General features: G+C 27.2%; 3 protein-coding genes across 5 annotated transcripts in view; all 3 read left to right on the top strand.

Annotated features, from left to right (window-relative positions):
- The first annotated feature begins 9 nt into the window (after positions 1-9).
- LOC109597748 (protein mono-ADP-ribosyltransferase PARP16) lies at positions 10-1,752 on the top strand. The gene is made up of 5 exons (XM_020013545.2): positions 10-356; positions 525-656; positions 757-963; positions 1,014-1,176; positions 1,389-1,752. The coding sequence occupies exons 1-5, from the start codon at positions 186-188 to the stop codon at positions 1,634-1,636; spliced, it is 921 nt and encodes a 306-aa protein (XP_019869104.2). The 5' UTR covers positions 10-185; the 3' UTR covers positions 1,637-1,752.
- Positions 1,753-2,210: 458 nt separating this feature from the next.
- On the top strand, positions 2,211-5,508 carry LOC109595139 (OTU domain-containing protein 5-B). 2 transcript variants are annotated; one of them, XM_020010474.2, is made up of 9 exons: positions 2,212-2,372; positions 2,463-2,566; positions 2,620-2,938; positions 3,055-3,210; positions 3,588-3,744; positions 3,869-4,083; positions 4,147-4,420; positions 4,513-4,713; positions 4,771-5,508. In XM_020010474.2, the coding sequence occupies exons 1-9, from the start codon at positions 2,304-2,306 to the stop codon at positions 4,896-4,898; spliced, it is 1,623 nt and encodes a 540-aa protein (XP_019866033.1). In that variant the 5' UTR covers positions 2,212-2,303; the 3' UTR covers positions 4,899-5,508. The 2 variants fall into 2 exon arrangements, with proteins under 2 accessions (XP_019866106.1, XP_019866033.1); XM_020010547.2 differs by lacking the exon at positions 2,463-2,566 and having other exon boundaries at positions 2,211-2,372.
- A 4,511-nt stretch (positions 5,509-10,019) lies between these two features.
- The window catches only part of LOC109603143 (calcium/calmodulin-dependent protein kinase type 1), a 75,928-nt gene continuing 60,292 nt past the window's right edge, over positions 10,020-25,655 (top strand). Inside the window, exons 1-2 of one of the 2 annotated variants that reach the window (XM_020019642.2) lie at positions 10,020-10,367; positions 10,438-10,572. In XM_020019642.2, coding sequence (XP_019875201.2) covers positions 10,264-10,367; positions 10,438-10,572 — 239 coding nt within the window. In that variant the 5' untranslated portion in view covers positions 10,020-10,263. Of the gene's footprint in view, positions 10,368-10,437; positions 10,573-12,482; positions 12,506-25,655 lie in introns of those variants that run through there. The other variant, XM_049961738.1, reaches the window with a different exon arrangement.

Genomic DNA, 25,655 nt, shown 5'->3' with positions numbered 1-25,655 from the left:
ATTGTTATTGTTTTGAAATGTGATGCTCCCCCTGTGCGTCACGTGTCAACAAAATTTCATGTTCATGTTATCATATTATTTGAATGATGCTACGTTATTATTATACAAGTACTTAAAACCATAAGGTCATTAGTTAAGCAGTTTTTTGATGTGAACAATTTAGCAGTTAATTAAAAATAATAACAATGGAAAGTAAATTTAGAAAATTAAAAGATAAAATGAGGGAAAACTTTCTAGGGGCAGATTTAATGATTTGTATACTTATTGCCGCTTTAAAGTCTTACAGATCAGACAAATGTCTTAGGCCATTCCCTCCAATGTTTATTAATAGAGGAGAGAAAGACTGGCAAAAATTGGTTAGTACTATAATAATGTTAGCTCTTTATTATAGTAGATATTAGTTTTTTCAGTTGTATTGTTGTGAAATTGTAGTAGACCTGTACCTATAATTGAGGGTTGAACTAAATTGCAATATTCAATGTAATAGAACAGTTTTGTATTATTTAATTTTGTTTGTTTTTCAGAACTCTATCTGTGATACAATTCCTCCATTAAAAGAATTAGTTAGTAATAATGACTTACCTCAAGAAACTATTGATTTACTTACTTGGATGTACATTGAGTCAGGATTTCCCCAATTACAACTGCGGAACCTGGTAAGTATTTAATAAAAGTTCCTTATCATATCATTATATGCCTTTTTTTAATTATTCTTAGATTGACCTCAAAATACATCTATGGGTGATTAATTTTTAGGAACATATTCCTGTAGAGAACAGAGGAGGTTTGAGAAAACTATTACCACAATATATTTTTGAGGTTTGTTATCCAGAATCAACAGAAAAAGCATTTCAAAAACGAATTGGTAATAATAACACTATTTTTGCATACCATGGAAGTGCTCTAGACAATTTTTATTCTATACTTCGAGTAGGCCTCCAACAACACTTCAGTTTCAAAAAGGTAATGTCTCATATTTAGTTTACTGTTGATAAAAGGATGATTTTTTTTAGGAAGGACTTTTTGGAAATGGCGTCTACTTATCTAGTGAAATTACTGTATGTACCACCTATGCCCCATTTCGTGAAACATGGAAAAACAGTTGTTTAGGAAGCCAACAGAGTATAATTGCAATTTGCGAGGTCATCGACCATATAGACAAAGTGAAATGTAAAGGTAAATATATTCACTTAAGTTGAAAGTCAATAAGAAATAGACAAAAAATTATAATAATCTTAACTAACCACTTTTCAATAAAACTAAATTCATTTTGTACACTTTTTTTATTCTACTTCTCTCTTCTTTTCCTAAAATATAAAGTTTTCTTAATACAAATTTTATTTTCCTGTTTTTGTATGTAACTTTTAAATATGTTACCGTTGTTTCAGATACTAAACACAGGCAGAGATCACGTAACGAAGAAAGCTACAATGAAATACCAGAAAAGTATTACGTCGTAACTGACAGTGAAATGTTAAGGGTTAAATACTTGTTAGTGTATAGCCGCAAGAAAATTATTTTCAGCATTAAAAATGTGTCAATATTTTTAATAATATCGTATCTTCTCATTTTGGTCTTAACAGGGCTTTTCAGAGGCACTCTGTGGACGAAACTAATGAAGATATTTTCGTTATAAAACAAAGTTAACATAGGAAGAGACGACTGTTTATCTGACTGAACCACGAATTGTTTTTTATAATATGCATATGTGAATTGTATATCAACTATAAATTATATATTTTGAGTACCTAATATTTTTTTCTTTATTTAAATTATGTATTAGAAAAAAATATCCTTTACCTTATAATAAAAAACATTTATGTCGGAAGTTTTGAACATTTTATTAAATCAAATAATCAATTTTAGTAGTAAAAATATTGTAAATGACTTAAAATTAATCATTTTAAAGCTATTTTATTTATAGTTACCTAATAAAAGCCTAAAATATATATCATATGGTCTAAAATTGATTGTTTATATCTGAATTCCGCCATTGCGAACATGTCTGCTGATTTCTCCATAAATAATCTTGGTAAGTGAAAAATCAAAAACAAGCCTGAATAATTTGATTATCCCTTTAATAGGGGAATTATAGTGAAGTAGGCAACGGTGTTTTAGTCGATTGTTCTGTTCTTTGTTTCTATGCAACCAGCTTAATCAATATTAGAAACTTAGTAAATTTATTTTTGCGATGTTGGTATATGTAGACAGCTGTTCTTAGTTGACAACATTAGGACTATTTTTGCCAGTTTTTCCTCTTTTAATCATAATTTACTTCAAAATTACGGATAAATTAGTTTACAATGACTATTTTGCCAGCTAAGAGACCTTCATCTAATGTTGAAGAAAGTAACGAACAAAATCAACAAAATGTAAGTTTGGGCAAACACATAACTTGTCAACATAATCAACATATACGTCCCGTGAAATAACATTCAAACATCATGCCACTTTTATTTAAGGTAAACTCTGAACGGACTGTCCGAAGGAGAGACGAAATTAATTCGTTGCAAATATCATCTCTAAATGAAAACAAATCACCATCTAGAAGGTCACCATTTTCCTAGTAAGCAAACCTGCTAAACTCGTACTCATGTCGTACAATCTATTATTTTACAGCAAATCGCCCAATGGCAAAGAAAGATTTCGAAAACATTATAAGGATGGCGAACGGCGTCGGGATCGAGAAAGGGAAAGAGAACAGAAAAGGGAGGTTCGCAGAGAACAGAAGCGTGACAGAATTGCCAAGAGAGACATTGCAGCTGAACCAATGCATGATGCAGCCAGTACCACACCTCCAGATTCTACAGATGTCGAAGCTACTTCCAATAACAATGAGGTTGTCAAAAAAGAAGACTGCACAGGTTTCAATAGTGAGGATGAATATGATGAAAGAATCATCAAGGATCGTCTTCTTACAGATGAAGAATGGCAGAAGGTTTGCTTACTACTTTTCTATTTGTAAATTATTTTTGGGGGCTATTCAGATTCAGTCAGTATAATATGCACAACTCTTACTAGAGTATGTTTTAATATGTCATTTTCTGATTCTAGAGGGATGATTTTTTCTTCCGGTGTATGTCTAGTTTAGGCTATGAAATCAAAAATATGAATGAGGATGGGGCATGTCTCTTTCGTTCCATTGCTGATCAAGTATATGGTGATCAGGAGTTCCATTTTCAAGTTCGTCAGGATTGCATGAACTATATAGTAAGTATCAATTTACTTTAATCATATGAGTGAGCAAATGAATTCCATTGGGTATTAGTAATATTTTCCTTTTGAAATAAACAATGTAACTTAATGCTGCCATTATTAAATATTATTCATGATTTGACAGGTTGAAAGAAGCTAAACTAACATGCATTTTAGTAGGCATACACATTTGTCATGACTCACAAAACAAAATACTAATAAAACAAAGATAAGAATACATAAAAACAAACATTATCGTAATAAAATTTATTTGTCTATTAAAAAGAATGTTTTGCAATTGATAATAGTTGATATAATAATAAATTCTTTATCAATATGCAAATTCTTTAAATATTTAAATAAGTACATAACTTAAAAATGCTCATTTATAGGTCCAAAATCGCGATTATTTCGAACCTTATGTTACTGAAGATTTTGACAAGTACGTTGCCAGAAAACGGAAATGGAACGTTCACGGAAACCATTTGGAAATCCAGGCTATGAGTGAACTGTACAATCGCACAATTGAAGTGTACTGCTACCAAATTGGTTTGTATTAATTTTAAATAAATTAGGAACTGTGAACTAAAGTTCAAATATTAGTCCTACTTTTAATCATATTACATTTTTGTTATTACATAATAATAAACTAGATTTTTTTTTTTATTTTTAGAACCTATTAACATCTTTAACTGTTCTAGAATAATAAATACTTATGAACCGATAAGACTTTCATATCATAGAATGTGTCATTACAATTCAATTAGTAATCCAAATAAGCCATCAGTAGGCGTTGGATTGGGTCTACCCAACTATAAACCGATCGACATTGATCGTAGGCGGTTTAATGATGCAATTCGTGCTAGTGAGGAATTGCTCATTGAACAGGTACATACAATATTGATTGACATTAATTACTTCATATAAATTACTAACACATTCCTATCTTAGACAATGTTGGAAGACAAGATCAAAGCTACAGATTGGGAGGCTACTAATGAGGCTATAGAGGAACAGGTAGCCCGTGAGTCTTACATTCAATATTTCAGAGACACAGAGAAGCGTTTGAAAGATCAGGGTCATCCACTAGCAAGTGGCAGCAGCAGTACAATTACATCTGCAATGTTGAACAGTCCTAGAAGTTCAAGACGTGGTTCAGTGTCCCCAAAAGGGTGTCAGTCACCTAAGGCTTCGGCTTCGCCAAGAACTTCTTTCTCACCCTTAGGTATGCAAGATAATAAATAATAAATAAATCTCCACCTAAGAATATGAGTTGTTCAAAGTACCTTTCTTACTTATAAGAAAATTCTTATGCAGCGAGCCCTAGACCGTCATTTGGCACAAGTGAACCTATATTGGAAACGACTCCACCTGTGTATGTTCCCACTGAAGAGGAATCTGCTTTTGCAAAACGTGTTTATAATTCGCCCAGAAGGATTGAGCAGACTGAAGCTGAAACTTTCCCGCAGGAGTGTAAACAGCAGGCTGGACCCTCCAGTATGGATAGCTCTAACATAGGTAGTTCCCCTTTAAACTTCTGTGCATTAGTAGATTCTTTTATAAATATCTTTGCAGGTTTAGAAGATTTCGATCAAGAAATTATGGCACAAGTATTAGCAGAGTCACAAAAAACTTACTTAGACGAACTTAAACACAAGTCTAAAAAACGCAATGGATCTCCGGGACCATCCACATCTTCATAATGTGGAATTAATATTTAATATATAATACGTAATGAAAATATTTATTTTAGATCTTTTAGCTTTACTCTCAATTTTTTTATTAATTCCTTAAGTTTATATTTATTTAGCACAAATTTAGATGTACTTACTTCCTTTGCTAATTGTAATGTCGATGTTTCCCAAGGTTATATATAAATTCGATGTGAGGACATAATAGTTTAATAAAAAATTTCACGTTAAGTTCTTATTTAGTAAACAGTATATTGGGAAACATAGATATAATATACTGTCCATACTTAGTTTGGGAGTATTTTCTGGGAGGGTGAATATTTTTTAATGTGCATGTCAAGTGTGTTACCGATTTGAAGAAATATCTATGGTTTAATTGAAACCTGCAAGGTTTCAATGTTTTCAATATCTTATTTCTTACAATTAAGTTCTATCATACTTGGCCCAGGCTAGTTAAATCAACCCTTGTTGATTAGGCAAGCCTTAATAATTAATATTTCGGTGACCCAATATTTGTTGTGATAAACCTGTTATCTTAGTTTAAACTGTAATGTGCATTTGGATAAGCTTTTATTTCTAACTTTGTTATATATTGTAAAAATATAGTTGTTTCATATATAAACACGAGTTTTAATAATACATTTTACCCGTAATTTAATAACGATTTCCTCCGACTTATTTCTTTAATTAATAAGAGTTAATGCACAATATAAAAAGTTTTTTTGACTATTAACGACGGTGAACCAGTGAATGTTATAACTGTTAGGAGAAACCTTGGAAAAGCTGGTTTAAAAAGATGCAAGACTCAAAGGAAACCATGACTTTCTGGAGTAGTGTGAAGTCTGGTTTAGAATGGGTTTTGAGTCACAGATATTTCATAGAAGAAGAATGAAGATGAAGCATGGGAAGGACGAATGAAACTAAAAATCCATAGTGGAAAACAATACACACCGCTTAAAAAATATGGTGACGGCAACCTAGTGAAAATAAAATTAAAACGTGATAATATTTTAAAAAAAAAATCAATTAGGTTGGCTCTCTGAATCGCCAGATGTCAGTTCAGTTGAACGTCTGTGATGTCACTTAAGAAAAATGTGGTGCATAACATAGAATCAAAGGTATACCAAAAGTCGTCCTGAAAACGAATAGAATGAAATAATCATTCATCAATGATTTGTGCAGTAATAAACAAGAAATGTTAATAAAAAATAAATAAAAACAATAATTAAAACTAATTTTAGTTTTATTTCAACTCAAAACTCAATAAAAAATATCCCAATTAATTGTACATTCATTTTTCCTTTGATTTTTTAATAAGTAGAATTATTCGAAAATTTTTTTCTAGAAAATTAAAAATGGAAAAATTGCTAAATAAATAAAAAATTATAAACAATTTTCGTAATAATTTGCCAGAAAAATATTTTTCGTAAAAAAATTATTACAACGTATTTTATTTCCACTAATAGCTAACAAATTTGAGCTGGTCTGGGCCGGCTTATAATTTAAACGGAAAACTTTTTATGATGAAACATCTTAATCTAATGCTCTAAGTGTACAGTTCAGCTTTGTCGCTGTCAGACTATTGTAAATAATGAATATTCTCTATATAAATATTTTTTTATTTGATAAAATGTTCGACCTTTCAATTTATACAAAGTATTCACTTTACTCCTTTCACTTCACACACTAGGAACACACATGAAGTTCGTCTACTCTCATCAGTAGGAAACAGAGTCCTGTTTTATTGTGTTAGCACAACATAACATAGTTAAACAATTACACGAAATATCCTGTTCGAAAACTACTTGGACAAAGTTGAGAACTTAGATCAGATCAGATCTATTTAATTGCAGGTCATAATAATTTGATAAAATGTTTAATTTAATCCTCAAAGATACATTTATATTTTTCTATTTTCTTAGAAGCTTTAATTGTATGTATGGCGAATTTTGTTGCGTAAAATTTATTTTATTATACCCTTCAATGTATCCTTGAAAGACCTCATCATTATGTCCAAAAATTTTATACTCAGCCCTTTTTCATGTTTCGAAATAGGATTAATCTATGGGAGCTAAATCAAACAAATATGGTGAATGTAGAGTCAATTCAAATATTCACGTGATTGTATATTTTTTATTTATTTTTGACATTTGATTGCGAATAAATACGAACTCCCATAAATTACCAAACATTATGTGATTTTAAAGATGTTTTATTGGATCCTTTCAATCTAATCATCCTCTACACATTTGTGTCTTGCATGGAAATAATGCTATCAATGTATTAATTTGTTAATAACTATAACATTTTATTGTTAATTATAGTAAATAATTTTATTACTGTAGAGTTTCTATATACGTGAGTAGCAGGGAGTTTCGATTTTAGAGCGCAATCTGTACTCCAAATCGGAAATAGTTAGGAACTTCCGAAATTGAGCAGTTACCTTGAAAAAGAAATCTTTACTTACAGTCACAAATAAAATAAACAAAAAGTAGATGGCGTAAATAAATAGTAAATAAACTAATTGGTATTTTTTATAATAATTATATTTGCTATAACTTGCATTATATAAAATAAATGTACTCGAGACATTACAGAGGCAATTTAATATATTTAATAGTTCAAGTCCAAGGTTCATTTTAATTTAGAAATAATTAAAAAAAATTGAATTTATTCTCTCAGGATTTTAAATTTTTCGTACATTTACAATACTAGTTTGAACTTTTTCAAAATTCTGTTATATAAATAAAATTGTTTAGTTTTATTAAATTTATTGATTGAAACATGAATAAGAAAACTCATTTTCAAGATATAGAACGGAAATTTATTGATAGTCAAAATATTTTACTGTATTGAACAAAAATAAGATATTTTATTACATTTGAAATCCATACAATGGATTAAACTAATAAAATTGTAATTTACGTACACAGGATGTTCGTAAAAGGTCTTTACAATGTTCCACCTACTCAATTTCAAAATTGGTCCATTCATTTAAACTTACTTATACATAAACTTGTTACGTTGGGCGCCAATTTCATATCGAATTTTTGTTATTCGAGTTTTCTCTAATTTGATACATAAAAGATTGTTTTATTGTCCAATTTATAATTAATCAGTCTATAGATAAAGATTTTTTTTGCAATAAAAATATACTCTAAATAATTAACAGTATTATAAAAGTGTAATTTTAATTATTATCAGCAATTTTAAAATAATAATTTTTGATATTTTTAGACAAATATATTCCTTCAGTTATTTTTCTCGGTAGAATTTGCTGTCGTTGGACTCATTATTTTATTCATGCTTTTGGTATTTTAAAATTTTCAAAATTATCAATTAGTTAATTACTTAAGTGATAATTTTTCAAATTAACAATATATTCATTCGTTTTAAATAAGAATTAAATAGGCTATACATATCTGTTAATGTTACTTTCACTTAGATATTTAGTATAATCACAACGCATAAATTCAGTAATGTATGCTTTGAAAATAAATAAAATTTCATACAATCTGGTATAATTTATTATTAAAATTTACAATTGTATTATAATTTTATTATCAGCAATTTACGTTTTTAAAGTATAACTTTAAAATAACATAAGTTTTTGATGAAATTCGTTGCATGAAGCTTCTTATTAATGATTCATAGCAGTTTTATGACTGGCCTATTTCTGACATAAAACAAACTTGTACCATTTTTACTCAAAATAAAATGAATAGCACAGTTAGAAAGAATATTAAAAGAGCTTTTAAATAATGTCTATCTCAAATAAATAATGGACGAAGAACCTAAAACATTTTTTCCAGTCCTTAATTTATGGTAAAATAATTCTGTTCTGTAAATTTGTATCAATATAAATAATTTATAATCAAATTTTTATTATGTTATCATTAATTAAGAACTTCAGTTTATTGGATTATTAACATACATCTTGCCTACCAAAAAACCTCAAAAATATCCGTCGGAGTCAAATCGCATGATCGTGATGACCTTTTAAATTGTAAATATAATTCTCTATGATTTAATCCCAATGTTAACACATAAAAGCACTCTAGAGCTGATACAAAGAAAATGATGCATAATTCAAAATAAGAGGTTTAAATGGTGCTGCAGGACTCCTAGTTTTCATTGTAACTATTACAAAACGTTTACTTCATAACAATTTGATTTCCAGGTTCTTGTATAATTTATAGACAAGGCTAGATAAGATCGATTCTCCGATAGCCGAGGTGTATGAATATGCATAATGCCAAAAATTTAAAATCAGACAACTAAAAGTACCCTATTAAGATGTGGTACGGGTACTAAAACAAAACCTTACAAAAATATCTAAGGTGGAATAGAACAACAAATTCAAACCAAAGCAGTCAAAAATTTATTGATGGTCCCTGAGTGAGAGTACTACTCTAAATTGTATCTCACATTTTTTCAAAATGGTTAGCTTTTTTGTATGGCAGAACAGCAAAAAATGCATTTAAACAATGAAATATAACATAAGTTATGTACAAAAGGTATCATTAGTTAATAACCCCGATGGTTGATGCACTATTTTAATAAATAAATATAATAAATTACTTGTTAATTGTGTTATCGATCGGAAACGGTGGTGTCGAATATTCATTATTGTAACCCAAAGTTTTTGTCGGTCGATTGTTAGATACCTATTCTTTGGGCTTAAATTACTCAAAGGATAATTTGGAAAGTTTTGATCGAGTATGGCAAATTGAAACTAGAGATTGTTACACAACAAAATTAATTTTAATTTTGGTTATTGAAATTAATTTGATTATTTTTTATTCAATATATAAGTTTCTTCACTTTACTTTAAAATTAAAATATTGAATTGATTGCATTTAATTCCTTTAAATATTGACCCAATAATCACACATTACATAGGTATTATAACAAGACTAATAATAAAACAGTAGTTACGATGCATTTTTATACATAGTCAGACGTGATACATTTACGTCAGTGGATATGTTCGGCTTAAGACCCATAATAGATTTGAATTTGGCGGTTGTAAGTTATAAGATCTGAGACTAAACATGCGTAGACCGGCCAATGTTAACCTGCTGGAAGGGATAATTATGATTCAGTTGGAGAGCGCTGTAGTTTGTTTTTAGTGATAGGGATAGAAGATTCGTCAGTTCGCAGTTTTCATGATTCTGTTGCAGTGGCAGTTGCGGTATCTGTTTTATCAAACAATTTCGTGATAAACTCGTTTCGTTGCGATTTATTAATTAAAACGGTCGTTGATACAGTTCAATTCGAGTGCGTTTAAATCGTTGATGTTCGTAGAAAATATATGTGAATAAATTTCGAGTACTTTATGTTATGTGGAGCCAGAAATAAATAAAAATTTAAAAAAATGCCACTATTTGGAAAAGATAAAAAATCGAAAAAAGATGGGAAGGACTCTGATAAACAACCATCCCTGGAAGACAAGTATAACTTAAAGGAATTACTCGGAACGTAAGTTTTGTCTTTTGCATCTGTTTACAATAATCTAACCTATATTTGTATCTTTTTCTCCTGGTTTTAGTGGAGCCTTCTCGGAAGTTAGACTTGCTGTGAGGAAAGAAAATCCCGGCCTCATGTATGCGGTCAAAATTATAGACAAAAAAGCGTTAAAAGGAAAAGAAGACTCTCTTGAAAATGAAATCAAAGTTCTTAGAAGGTAAGTCTTCTTGTTTACTTATAATTATTAAATTTGCCTAATTAAAATTAATTCAAACATTTCTTATTTGCTTACATCGAAAAATCAACACGAGGAAAATAAAATCTGTCATCTTAAAAGTCCAATAAGACTTGCTCATTAGTTATATAGGTTTATTCAAGAGTAACATAACTGTATTTTATAACAATCAATCTTTATTTCTAAATATTCGTAATTATCTATTACTGGAATTTAATATAATGCAAATGATACGAATTCTCATTTAATAAAACTTCGACGAATAAAACATATTTATGTCCTTAGGTCAGAATTCAAGAAACATTTCTTGTTTATGTTGTAAAATAAGCATAATAAAAACAAAATTTGTCAACATGTGATACTGAACAGTATAACAAGACTTCCTTATTGGTTGTTTCTACAAAAAGCTGAAAATTCCCATTTATTAAAAATCCGATAGGATGAACACATGTGCCACATATATGTTCTTAAAGGCACGTCTGATTCACAGGTGTTTTTAACTTGTTTTGTGGTAATTATAGTACAAGAATCTGAATTAATATAATAAAGAAAAAGCTGCAACTTTCATTTATTAAATTCCTGATGAAGTGAACACTGATGAAACATTTTTTATTTACTAGTCTAATAAGAATGATAAGAGAAAATTTTGAAAATTTTTGAAAAAACTATAACTATATTTTTGTTTTGTTTGTCAAAATTATTCCAAAAAATAAGGTACTTGATGATATTTGCCTTATAAATGTAAAATTAATATTGTGATGATTTTTAAGGATTTGAGATTTTGAGATTTTTTAATTTTCTTCCAGATCTTTATTTTTATATGGACATTTTTGATGAATTTTGAAGATGTTAAAATGTCAAAATTGAATTTTTTCTAAAAAATGACTAATTTTAAAATGTTTGCTTTTGTTTCTGTTGAAATTATTCCAAAATGTGTGAAAGACTATTATAATGAAATCAAAGTAAGTGTTGTTTATTTATAATAATTATATTTGGCTGATTAAAATTATTTGACACATTATTTATTTAATTACATGGAAAAATTTTCTCATTGGTTAAGTAGGTGTATTTAAGAATATGTTATTTGTATTTTACAATAATCAATATTTGCTAGTCTAATAAAAATGATCAGAAAGAATGATATTTTCGTGTGAATTTTAAAGATGTTCCCTCTAAAAATCACAAATCTCTAATTTTAAATATTTTTGTCTTTCAAAATTATTTTAAAAAATGTGATATTTTGATGACATGTCTTGTAAATTTTTGAAGATTTTCAGTTTTCTTAGATTATTTTATTTTTTCTTCAATATTTTTGTTAAATTTTAAAGATGTTCTCTTTGAAAATGCTAAATTTTGAAAATGGTGGAAAAAAACTCTAATTTTTAAATATTTTTGTCTTTTGCGTTTGTCAAAATTATTCCAGAAAATGAGATACTTGATATTTGCCTTATAAATAAAATTAACATTATGACGATTTTTAAGGATGTAAAACTTTTGAGATTTTTTATTTTTATTCCAAATTTTTATTTTTATATGGATATTTTTGTGTGAATTTTAAAGAGTTGCCTCTAAAAATCACAAATTTCTAATTTTAAATATTTTTATTTATTTAATTTTTAAAATTATTTTAAAAAATGCGATATTTTCTTGAATATTTTTGATAAATTTTAAAGATGTTCCCTCTGAGAATGCTAAATTTTGAAAAATTTTGAAAAATCTCTAAATTTAAATATTTTTGTCTTTTGTGTTTGTCAAAATTATCCCAAAATATGAGATACTTGATGATTTTAGCCTTATATATGTAAAATTAATATTGTGATGATGTTTGAGGATGTAAAACTAATGACTAATTTTAAAATTTCTGTGAAAAATGTGTGAATAACTCGCTTGAAAATGAAATCAAAGTTCTTAGAAGGTAAGTGTTGTTGTTTATTTATAAGAATTATATATGGCTGATTAAAATTATTTAAAACATTATTTATTTACTTTGAATTTACATTCAAAAATCAACAGGAGAAAAATAAAATTTGTCATCATAAAAGTCCAATAAGATTTTTTCATTGGTTAAATAGGTTTATTTAAGAGTATTTGTATTTCACAATAATCAATATTTACTAAATATTTCTAATTTTGTTTTACTTGAATTTGATTTAATTCAAATTGTGCAAATTTTTATTAATAAAAATGACAAGAATATCTGTAACCTACAACATAAAATCAATTGAAGAAGTTGAAAATTCTCATTTACTAAAAATCCGAAGGATGTATACATGTGCCACATTTGTTTCTAAAATCACGACTGACTCACAGGTGTTTTGAACTTGTTTTGTTGTAATTATTGTTAAGGAGTCTAAATTAATAAATATAATATATAGAAAATGTTGTAACTTTTATTTATTAAATTCCTGATAAATTGAATACTGATGAAACACTTTTTATTTGCTAAAACATTGGTTAACATAACATTTAAAAGTCTAATAAGATTTCCTTACCCATAAAATCTTACCAAAACTGTAATGATCATGTTGCGCCGGAGCCCGAATTAATATTAATAGTGAAAAAGCCTCAAATTCCCATTTATTAAAAATCCTCCAGGACGAACACATGTGGCACACGTACGTTACTGAAGTCACGATTGATTCGCAGGTGTTTTTAACTTGTTTTAAATGAAATTTATGAAAAATATTCAAATTGAACCGTTCCGATAGTGTTTTCGCAGCTTAACCGTTTATGTATTGCGATTTTTTTATTGGTAACATGTAAACCGTCGGTTGTCGTAAATTGATCGGACCCTCCCATAAACCCCCTTTTGTGTTTAATACCTCAGTTTGGTTCTTCTGCATAACAACGAAATATAATTTCCTAACCCCCGAAATCCTGATTATTATTAATTGATTTTCTGTCCCACATCCCAAAATCATCATCGGTGACGCAGATAAAAAATGGATCTTTTTAGTTTGACTATTATGTTCGGGGTGGGCTTGCGTGACACTAATTAAATTATTTTTAGATAATTTCGAAAACAATTTTTTCTAGTTTATAAAAATAAACACAATAATATTTTGTATCGTAGCAACACAGTGTAATAGCATAAATTACAACTTTATAGGCACTTTAATAGTTAAAATTAGCATAAAATTAAACATATTTTTCATACACTTATAACAACATGTTAATTAATGACTTTGGTCAATAGTACGATATGTAATTTATATATAGTTGTTTTCTTTCATGAATTTATCGAAGAAAGATAAAAATGTACAGACAGAAGTATTTTAATATGGTTTTAAATTGAACGGCGTAGTTAGTTGTAATAGGTTTAGGATCACACGTATTTTGAAACATGTTTCAATACAAAAAAATGGGTCTCCCAACGTCACCAGTGGTAGCTTCAACCCATGGGTGAAGAAGAATTTTAAATATTTTTGTCTTTTGTTTCTGTCGAAATTATTTCAAAATATATGATACATGTCTTGATTTGACATTTTCAAGGATTTTAAAGTTGTAAAACTTTTGAGATTTTCAATTTTCTTACAAACTTTTAATTTTTGATGAATATTTCCAATGAATTTTAAAAATATTAGATTTGCACCATGTACAAGTGGTGGTTATTGTAAAGAGGGGTAATATTAAATGTTAAATATAGTTTGTTGTTGAAATTACTACTTCTCAAAAACTTTTTAGTTTATTTTGTTATCCACCATACACACGTATTCTAAAACGAAAAATGACTCAATCCAGGGATGAAGAAGAATGGATATTTTGTTGGGAATTTTAAAAATTTTTCCTTCAAAAATATCAAATTTTGAAATTTTTTAAAAAATGACAAATTTTTGAATATTTTTGTATTTTGTTTTTGTCGAAATTATTTCAAAATATCTGACATTTTACTTCATTTGACATTTTCAAGGATTTTAAGGATGTAAAACTTTTGAGCTTTTCAATTTTTTTACAGACTTTTAATTTTTGATGGATAATTTCAATGAATTTTAAAAATTTTAGAGTTGCACCCTGTACAGAGTGTTGGTTATTGTAAAGAGGGGTAATATTAAATGTTATAGTTTGTTGTTGAAATTCCTTATTCTCAAAAACTTTTTAGTTTATTTTGTTATCCCGCATCCACATGTATTTTAAAACATGTTTTCAAACAAAAAATGAGTCTCCAATTTCACCAGTGATTGCTTCAACCCATGGGTGAAGAAGAATGTATATTTTGTTGAGTATTTAAAAAATGTTGCCTTCAAATATGTCAAATTTTGAATTTTTTTTTAATGACTAATTTTAAATATTTTTGCCTTTTGTTTCTGTCGAAATTATTTCAAAATATGTGATACTTGTCTCGATTTGACATTTTCAAGGATTTTAAAGATGTCAAATTTTTGAGATTTTCAATTTTCTTACAAACTTTTCCTTTTTGATGGATATTTTCATTGAATTTTAAAAATGTCAGATTGGCGCTAGTGTTAGTTATTGTAAAATGGAATAATATTAAATGTTAAATATAGTTTGTTGTTGAAATTCCTTCTTCTCAAAAACTTTTTAGTTTATTTTGTTATCCAGCAGACGGATTAAAAATACCTACATACACAAACACATTAATAACATAAAATAAGATAAAAACACAATAAAACTACACTAAATAAATTTGCGTGGAAATCATTTCCCTGAATGAATTGTTTTTGACGAATGAACAATTGTTTTTCACCAATAAATATAATTTTATTTGTTTGCCTAACTGTTCTACAACGCAATAAAAACAAACACGCGAATCCTTAAAAATATTTTAACAGCAATTTCTTCGTGTAACACTCACACACACACACACACACACACACACACACGCAGAAATCAATTATGTCGAAGATCATTTCGAATTGACTGACGTACAACACAAACGACACATTAGTTCAACAAACGATCGGTTCAAAAATAAAAAAAAGAAAAAACGTTGATCAACACGAATTGATTGGTAGGCTCTCACTTTTTCCAATTTTAGTGGGTCAGCTAAAATTAAATCATCACAAGACGCCGCGTCATTTACCATTAAATTTGACAGACTGCTTTGACGAATATTATCGACGTTTTATTAAATGTCTGCGAAACAATCAACCTGCACGTCTCCCTTTAAATTATTAATTTGTCTCTGATTATACGATACTACATTATTTTTTATTGGTAATTTCAATAAGCTATAAGAAAATTTTGTTTAGTTCCGTTTTGGATGTTGAAAAACATCGTTATCGAAGAGAAAGTTAAGCATAGATACAAGAAATTAAGGCACCACCTGAGGTCGTGTCATAAAGTCTTTATATTCGTCCATTTTTTTTCTAATGCGAGATAATGCTCAATAATAGGTATTGTGACCTGGCCAGACCAGAATCCTGACCTTAACCCCATTTTACATATCTGGGACACACTTGGGAGACATTTAACTTGGACAAAGTGGAGCCCCTTTTTGTCCAAATTTGAGATAATATGGATCAAGGCTGTTATTCGAAATTTATATAAAAATTCAGTTTTATTAATTTCCAATTTTTATATTATAGAATTAAAATATGTTTATAGTTTCTTTTCTCAGAAAAAATAATTATATTTGTTGTGGTGTGTTAATTTCTTGGAGTAGTGTTTTATACATTAATCCAGTAATTTCGTAGAGCTAAAGTTCTATCACACGTTCACAACCGTCTTCACGTCACACTCTCCAATAATTTCAGACATAGCTTCGACTCCGGTTTATCCGATTGACAATTCCACAAACGAAAGTCCTGCCTTTTTTAAGTCAATAATTTGTCTTCTATTAAACTTATTTAGGTGGCTAAAATTGAGTGAAATAATCCTTTAAACACGCATAAAAACTACAGAAAAAAAAGAATTTGACATTTTTAAATGCAATTTTTCAAGTATAAAAGTTTTATGTCCTTAAAATTTGGCAGTTTTAAAGCAAAATACTTAAAATCCATAAAAAATATTTTCAAAAAAAGGTGAAAGCCTGCAAGGAAATTGAAGTTTACATCATTAAAATTCTTCAGAATGTCAAATTTACTGTTTTAAGGCAAATATCATCAAAATATCATATTTTGGAATAACTTCGACAGAAAAAAAAGACAAACAACCTTCAAAATCTAATTATTTTCTGTCTTTACAAGGAATATTCACACTAGATTTTGTTAAAATTGGCCTACTGAATCTAAACATTTGGTATGTTATAATAAAAGAAAGTACATGTTAAAATAAAACAATGGCACAAATTGGCGGCATACAAAAATCCCTTAAGCACGCCTTAAAATAAATTAAGATCTCCACAACAAAGTATTCAAAATCCTTTCGCAACTATGCAAAAGAACATTTCAGAGTTGACGGGCTCGAAACATAAATCCTACATTAGTTCTGCAAGCTTCGCATTCAAAACGAACTCGAATTAAAGTTTATTTATCGAATGTGAAGGTTTTTGCATATTTTTACGTAAACAAAAAAAAATCATCGATAATTAATGTAAATTGGATTTAATCGGAAATTCTGGTTGGGATGGGAAAATTAAATTTTTCAGCCACACACTTTTTGATTTAATTGTAGAGGAAAATTGAAAATACCTGAACGGTATTTACATCAATGAAATCGCAAAATATTTGAACATGTTTGTGGAAATTCTCACAGAAATATGATATTCGATTGCTGTCAAGTTTATTGAATTAAGGCCCGGCTGAAAATGCATTGCCATAAAGGATGGAGCAACAAGTTGAATTTTTTTACTTTAAAAAGCGTTTTCATCAACTTTAAAAAAGGTTTTCCAACTAGTTATTAAAAAAATGATGATTGACTGACGAAAATGTTATTTTTACCTAAATTAAAGTACATTTATTGTTTTAATCACAAATATTTGAGGTAGAGATCTAATTGATAAAATATTATGGGTTCTAATAATACAGGTAAGAGTCTTATATAGAGTATTTTATTTATTTTTTAGAAAAGTCAATTCATATTTTTGAAATAAAATAATAATAATATGTCGAATGATAAACTTTGTTAAAATTCATCAAAATGATAATTTGGTATTTTTAAATAAACACAGAAGAAATAAAATTTAACAATTTCAAAGGCAACATATTTAAAATCCATAAAAAATCCAATGAAAAAATAAAAACTTATAAGAAAATTGAAAATTTCAATAATTATACGTTCTCAAAATTCCTCAAAATGTCAATGTTTTATTTTTAAGGCATTTTATAGAATAATTCTGACTGACAGAAATTTTTTTGAAAATTTCAATAAAATGCCTTAAAATTCTTGTAATTTTAAATTTTTTATTTTAAAGGCAATTTTTAGAATAGTTTTGACAGACGTATAAGACAGAAACATTTTAAATTCAAAATTTTTTTCGAAAATTTTTAAAACTTCAATAACATTCTGTAAAAATAAATTTCAAAAGAGTCGCATCCTTAAAATCCTTCAAAATGTCAAATTTACATTTTTAAGACAAATAAAACAAAATATCATATTATTTTTGGAATAATTTAGACAGACACTAAATCCAAAAATCATGAAAATGTGACATTTTTCGAACATAACACACATAAAGTGTTCAATTTCCTCTCGACATTTTTTAATAATTTTAACGATTATATTAAATTATGTTTTTCATGTTATAAACTACCATAATGGGTAGAAAATTACATTGTTTATTTAAAAACAACTTTTTTATGTGAGTAAAATTACATTGATTTAGAACAATAAAATTATATACACTTATGAATGAATTATGAACTAATCCGTCAAATACTTTATACAGTTGTATTTTATTTCAAAAATTCATTGTTGTTAAAAGAGCTTTTTCCCATAATAAATTATTAATCTAAAACCAAAAATAAAAACTTGATTACCAGAATTTTTTTTATTTGATATATTCTATTCAACATTTTAAGTTAAACAAGAAAATCTCAAAAAAACTTTTTGCTTTTTTCTATATTTGATAAAAGATTTTACCATTAATTAATTCAATTATTAAAATATTAAGTAAATGCACATTAAATTATTATTTTAATTTCTCTAGTTTTTTTTAATATAGCCAAACTCACAAGTCACTAATTAAATTTTGTCAAAATTGGAAGATAAATAAAATTTTATGGGACATGCCCTACTTTCAAGTGGGTCACACATACGTATAAATATTAATTGATCTAATTTCCAATTATTATTGAAATGAACATTAATTTTCTTATTAATTCCATATTTGCAATTAGTCATTCAGCATCGAATCGGGACGAGTATCAGTAATTGTGTATTCCTGTATTTGTTTTGCGACTGGCGTCATATAAATTAAATTTTCACATTGTTTAGCTGCTTATTGTTATTTTGATTTGGAACAGGGATACGGTTTATTCAACCTGCGGAAAGTTTGAACAGGGGCTTCAACTTTAATTCCTCCCAAAATGTTAATTTGCTGGTGATTTATTATTTCATTAAACTTCTTATGAACATTTAAGGGAATCTCGCTGACTTTTCAAGTTAAAGCACCTAATTTCTCATAATTTAAATGCAACAATAAATGTTACTGAATATGAACTACATAAATGATTTTAATTAAATTTTTTATTGTGTGTAATAATTTTAAAGTTAAAAAACTCCAGCACTTGTCTTATAATATTTGTCCAGTCATTTTCTTAATATGGTTATTGACGGTTTAGACGATAATGTGTTTAATGGAACATACCCATTTAAAGGTTTAAGTAGTAACCATAAACGTTTAAGGCAACGAAACTAGTTTTGCATACTTTGTTAGACGTTGGAATTTAACGTCTATTTTCCAATTGGAATTGGAATTTGCAGGAAACAGTGGAAGAAAAAATTTCTGATTTTCGTGCTCAAACATTTTACAACAAATTAATATCCAAATCTGTATATGTAACAAATAAAATAAAATATTAAAGTACGTAGTTTTTATTTTAGTTACACACATCTGCATAATGTCACATACACACTTCCATGTAAAGAACGTGATAATTTATTCTCGTTATAAATATTTAAATTGTACTATCACACAAGATTTGTAATTTATTTATTTAATTCCCGTTCCAATTTTATGGTTTGAATTTTAATTTAAAATTTTCCCGTTTTCTTTTAATTTCTCTGCAGGCAATCATTCGTGCTTACGATGATAATTATTAATTATGAGAGATCGTTTTTAATTATTAATTAAATTCGGTCCCTTGTACCTCTCGTGACACAGGCGTACACCCACTTATAAAATCCATAAATAAATATTTGATAAAAATATTTTTACATGAAAATTTGTTAGAAACAAATGAAATATAAAATGTATAAAACTTAAAACGAAGTTGTGTATTTGTACTACATTAGTATTGATTTTATAATGAGGTTAAATTAATAAAACTGGGTAAGCTATTATTTGTTCTTCTCTTCTTTGTTTAGCAATATCTTTAATTATTAGTTGGGCATTAAAGTTATAATTTTTGTATTTGGTAGTAGAAGCATTTTAATAATTTATGTTACTATAGACACTCCCTAATGTAAGTTACTGATGTCCCAAGAGATTCATTAAAAATTTATAGGGAATAATCTGAAGTTTTGGTTGCAACTCTGATGTGATGATCAATATTTTCAATACTTTTTCACTGTCGGTTCAACAGTTTTTTTTTCAAATGGAACCTTTCAAATATTATTGGATTTTTTAATTTAATGTAAAATTTTGAAGCCTTTGCATTTTGAATCGGTTTTTTATCTTCATTTTCCATTGAGATATTTAATTTTTCCTCAAATTGGAGTAACTTAACTAAAATCTCTGTGTCACTAACAATTACAAAGTTGAAAAGTTTATTCCTGGTACAGACGTTAACAAGAGAGTATCCTACTAAAAACAATTGATAATATTTAAAAATGTTATGGACGGTGTTTGGAATTTCTGTATATTTTTTCCCATTTTAAATATCAATAACTTTCTTGTTTCAAATGGAATGTATACAAGAGATTCATTAAAAATTTGTATGGAATAATCTGAAATTTTGGTTGTAGCTCTGATGTAATGATCAATATTTTCAATGCTTTTTCACTTTCGGTTCAACAGTTTTTTCAAATATTATTGGGTTTTTTAATTTTATATAAAATTTTGAAAATGTTTTTTATCTTAATTTTTCTTTGGGATACTTAATTTTTCCTTAAATTGAAGTAACTTAACTAAAATGTTTTGTGTCACTAACAATTACAAAGTTGAAAAGCTCATTCCTGGTACATACGTTAACAAGAGGGTATCCTATTGATAATACTCAAAAATGTTATACAGGATGTTTGGTATTTCTGTATATTTTTTCCCATTTTAAATATTAATAACTTTCTTATTTCAAATGGAATGTACCATTAAATTTCATACTATTCAAAGATAAATATAAATACCGAAAATATCAAACACTGTTTAATAATTTAGAATACTATCATGATTTCTGAGAGGGTAGTCTTTTGTCCTCCATAAATTTCCAATGATTAAATTAGGTGAATCACCCTGTATGTGGTAACAAAAACACATTATCTTCCAATTTTGCTTTGAATTCGCAATTTTATGCTGACTATAAATCGATTTCATGGTTACATCAAGAATGAGAACTAGCATTATCGAAGGATAAACCTATTTTGAACGTTAAATAAAATTAATGGCTTTCCAATCCCATTAACCACTTACTTCGTACAAATATTAATAAACAGTAATTAATCAACAAAGTTCATTCATTCTTAATTTTTCTTTATGTTAAATGATTTCCATCGAAACTTCAGCAGTTAACAAACAATAGACAAGTTTTTATCGACAGCAAACAGCAAATTAATTAAAAATGAAGTTGTACGTAAATTTTCAATTCATCAGAAAGACGCCTGTGCATTTCTAGGACTTCTATTTCCATCCAGAATGTTTCAAAATTATGTTCCACCGGTGTATTTGCTTTAGTTAAACGCAAATACATTTTATTTGTGTGCAGTAAATTTATGTTATTGTTTCACTATTTGGCACTGTATCTAAGCAAATTTAAACAAACCGTTAATTTACCTTTTCCTTTTTGTAATATGAACTTTTCGCAATTTGAAGACTTCAATATGTGTCGGGTCGCTGAATTTTAGTTATAAGGATGTTTACGTTTCGTGGCAGATTCCGCGTAAAATTTATTTCCTTGGCCTGGCCTGGATAACTGCCACAGTCGAGATGAGATTTCAAATTTGTTACTAAGTGTGAGCAAAAGTTCAATATTATTATTGCGGTTCCAGACAGAGTATTTTTCCTAAAAAGGGGCCGAGCATCATCTCTGTATATTATATATAAGGTGTTTTTAAAATAGGTGAACAATACATACGAAGTGAATGAAAATTTGAGATTAATATCTCTTTCAGGGGTTAGGTGAATTAGCCCATATATAATAAATAATGTTGTTGTTAGGCAAATTTTGGTTCAAGTGCATAAATCTTAATTTTTATTTGTTAAAACTGACTAATAGGATTTATACATTTCCTGAATTTTTTTCATTGCTTCAGAATTATATTGTTATATTTTTTCAGTATTTTCATGAAAAATATGCAAATAATCCTTATGTAAAATCAATAGTTTCCGACCAAATACAATTTAGTATTTATGACTATTATTTACTTTGAAATAAATCAATTTATTTTAGCCAAAGGACGATATTAATTATATATGTTGATCTATATAAACGATGTTAATTATTATTAGAATTTCTGTACCCAATATATATTATATACAAAGTCATCAATACACACAAAGTAAATGAAAATTTCAGATTAATGTGTCTTTTAGGGGTTAGCCCGTGTTTAATAATGTTGTTAAGGAAATTTTGTTTTAAGTGCATAAATCTTAATTTTTATTCGTTAAAACTGTCTAATAAGGTTTATACATTTCCTGAATTTTAAGTTGAACATGAAATAGATTATTGAAATATTGATGTTGCGTAGAATATTGTAGAACTAATTTTAGTGAGCAGTAAATTTTAATTTTAAATGTTAATAATATAGATTGACTATCGGAAAACCGTACACTCTCACTGATTAAACACGCTATGTTTTTATTATCAAAGAATAATAAACAATAAATATGTACTAATTTCAATAACAATCTTGTATATCTTCTGTTTATGATGGTGATTGTGTAACATATATTTAACGATATTTATGTAAGTAAATCAAATGATAAGACCAAAATTTAAATCGCCAAAGTACAATTACAAATAACAAACTTTATAACAAATGATAATTGTTGAATGTTGTTGTAATCGGTTGTATCAATGCTCTTTTCTTGAGGGCATTGATAATACATACATAAGTTCGCCTTATACGTATTATCGTAATAGTAATGTTGAAATTGATGATTATAAAATAAGCGTGTTTTAAAATTGTCATTTTCTGTTTACGTAAACTGATTAAAATAGTAACTTTGATTAAGGTTAACAAAACTTAAGTATTGAGAAGGTAAACATCACTTTTCGATATTAATGGTACATTAAGAAATAAACAAATATTATACATACATTAGATTTAAAAAAATAGTGTTGATTTATGATTTATTTATTTATTTGACTTCACTTGATATTCATATTTCTGAAATATTATGTTTTAATGACGTTTACTTCATACAAATATTTCAAAATGGTTGATACTTTTCAGGTTTTCAGAAATATTAATATTATATATTTTTTACTTGTATTTCAAATTTTTTATAAAAGGTGTCTGAAATCAGATTTTAAAAATGGTATTTTTGTGTTATTATTGTGTTTGTGACTTATTTATGTAAATTGAATTGATATTTATACTGCTGAAATATTGTTTTAAAGTCGTCTATTTCATACAAATATTTAATAGTAGTTGAGTATTTCAGAACTTTGCCCAAAGATATCTGAAATTAAATGATAAAAAGTATTATTTTTTGTATTTATATTTTGTTTATAACTTATTTATGTAAATTGACTTGATATTGATTCTGCTGAAATATTGTTTTAATGACGTTTGTCTTACATAAATATTTGATTAAAATTGAGATTCTTCAGTGCTTCAGAATTATATTATTTTTTTCAGTATTTCCATGAAAAATGTGCCAATAAACATTCTGATAAAATTAATAATTTTCGACAAAATACAATTTGGTATTTATGACTGTTATTTACTTTGAAATAAATCCATTTATTTTGCCAAATGACAATATTTATTTGAATTCACTTGATATTCATACTTCTGAAATATTAGTTTTAATGACATTTACTTCATACAAATATTTGAAAACAGTTGATATTTTTCAGGTTTTCAGAATTATATATTTTTACAAGTATTTCAAATTTTTTATGAAAGATATCTGAAATCAAACTATAAAAAATAGTTTTTTTGTATTATTATTTATGTAAATTGGCTTAACACTCATACTGCTGAAATATTATTTTAATGACGTCTACTTAATATTAATATTTAATAATAGTTGAGATTTTTCAGGTTTTCATAATAATATTATATATTTTTTATAAGTATTTCAAAACTTTCCCGAAAGATATCTGAAATTAAATGATAAAAAGTATTATTTTTTATATTATTATTTTGTTTATGACTTATTTATATAAATTGACTTGATATTGATTCTGTTGAAATATTGTTTTAATGACATTTGTCTTACATAAATATTTGATAAAGTTTTAGATTCTTCAGTGCTTCAGAATTATATTATTATATTTTTTTCAGTATTTTCATGAAAAATATGCGAATAATCCTGATAAAATCAATAGTTTTCAACAGAATACAATTTAGTATTTATGACTATTATTTACTTTGAAATAAATCAATTTATTTTAGCTAAATGACGATATTAATTAAATATGTTGATCTACATCAACGATGTTAATTATTATTAAACCTTATCCTCAAATAATTTTCAGATACTACTTGAAATTAGAAAGTATTGGAGTTCAAAGGAAAATACTGTTCAGTTTTTTTAGAATTTTTTATCAATTAACCAAAAATGTTTGTTAACACTATTTGTCATACTTATAAAACGCGTTTTATAATTAATTTTTAAATAAATAATTGTCACAGAATTGCGTTTTAATTTAAATTTTAAATAAAATTTGTCCCAGAAGTTCCAACACACTTTTAATAATTAGTTTTGTAAATAAGACAAAGTATCTTAATGCCATTTAGTTTCGACTGGAAACTTTGATAATTTAATATTTAATGAAATATTTACTTCTGCATGGAAAGTTTGGAAATGAACGTCAATATTTTTAATGGCGTAAAATGAATCATTTAGTAAAACGTACTAAAAAATTCCTAACTTATCACTAATAACTACAGTAGGATATCAGCCAACCGGATAGTATTACATGGAAAAGTATTTGCTGCTGGTTTTTAATGAGTCGACCAAATTCATTAGGAAAGAATAGATACAAATATGGCAATCGTAAACGTCTCCATTGCAGTATTATATCCAAACAATACATTAAATAACACAAAACGCAAACAATGAGTTATTTTATAACACAAACGACAATTTATGAATACAAGTTAGCTGTAATTTGTATCAAATAAAACGTATTAATTGTCTTGCAAGTGGAAATGTATACATAGTAAACCGATAAGTCCTAATAGAATTAAACACAAACTGTTCCATATAAAATATCGATTTAATATTAACTGGTTGGATACTGTGCGTACGACGAGCAACAGTGAGATTTAGAGGAGAATGTGGAGAAGAGATAGAATAAGAAAAATGTCTTCTTAATTAGATTTCGGAAAAGATGTGAGTGCTTCGGGTTTCTAATAAAATAAAAACTGTTGATAGAATTCGCATTCGAGGCCGTACTTTCAATTTTTTTTTTGTTTGTGGTTTATTTGAACGTGCAAAAATATTTTTGTTAATATTTTCATTTCTCTGTAAAAATTGATGGGATAGAGATTGCCATTACTGTTAGGAGAAGCTGGTTTTAAAAGATGTAAGGCCTGTAAGAAACCATGGCTTTCTAAGAGCAATGTGAAGTCTCGTCTAGAATGGGTTTAAAGTCGGTTATTTTACAAGAAGATTG

The sequence above is a fragment of the Aethina tumida genome, chromosome 1, assembly GCF_024364675.1.
Source record: "Aethina tumida isolate Nest 87 chromosome 1, icAetTumi1.1, whole genome shotgun sequence".
Classification (NCBI taxonomy): Eukaryota; Metazoa; Arthropoda; class Insecta; order Coleoptera; family Nitidulidae; genus Aethina; species Aethina tumida.
This window is presented reverse-complemented; position numbering and strand designations above follow the sequence as displayed.

Bases quoted from the DNA above. Each gene is read 5' to 3' on its own strand.
- LOC109597748 (XM_020013545.2), top strand. From the start codon at position 186: ATGGAAAGTAAATTTAGAAAATTAAAAGATAAAATGAGGGAAAACTTT. The intron at 964-1,013 runs GTAATGTCTCAT...GATTTTTTTTAG, and splicing joins AACACTTCAGTTTCAAAAAG to GAAGGACTTTTTGGAAATGG. The intron at 1,177-1,388 runs GTAAATATATTC...CCGTTGTTTCAG, and splicing joins AGACAAAGTGAAATGTAAAG to ATACTAAACACAGGCAGAGA.
- LOC109595139 (XM_020010474.2), top strand. From the start codon at position 2,304: ATGACTATTTTGCCAGCTAAGAGACCTTCATCTAATGTTGAAGAAAGT. The intron at 2,373-2,462 runs GTAAGTTTGGGC...CTTTTATTTAAG, and splicing joins ACGAACAAAATCAACAAAAT to GTAAACTCTGAACGGACTGT. The intron at 4,714-4,770 runs GTAGTTCCCCTT...ATATCTTTGCAG, and splicing joins TATGGATAGCTCTAACATAG to GTTTAGAAGATTTCGATCAA.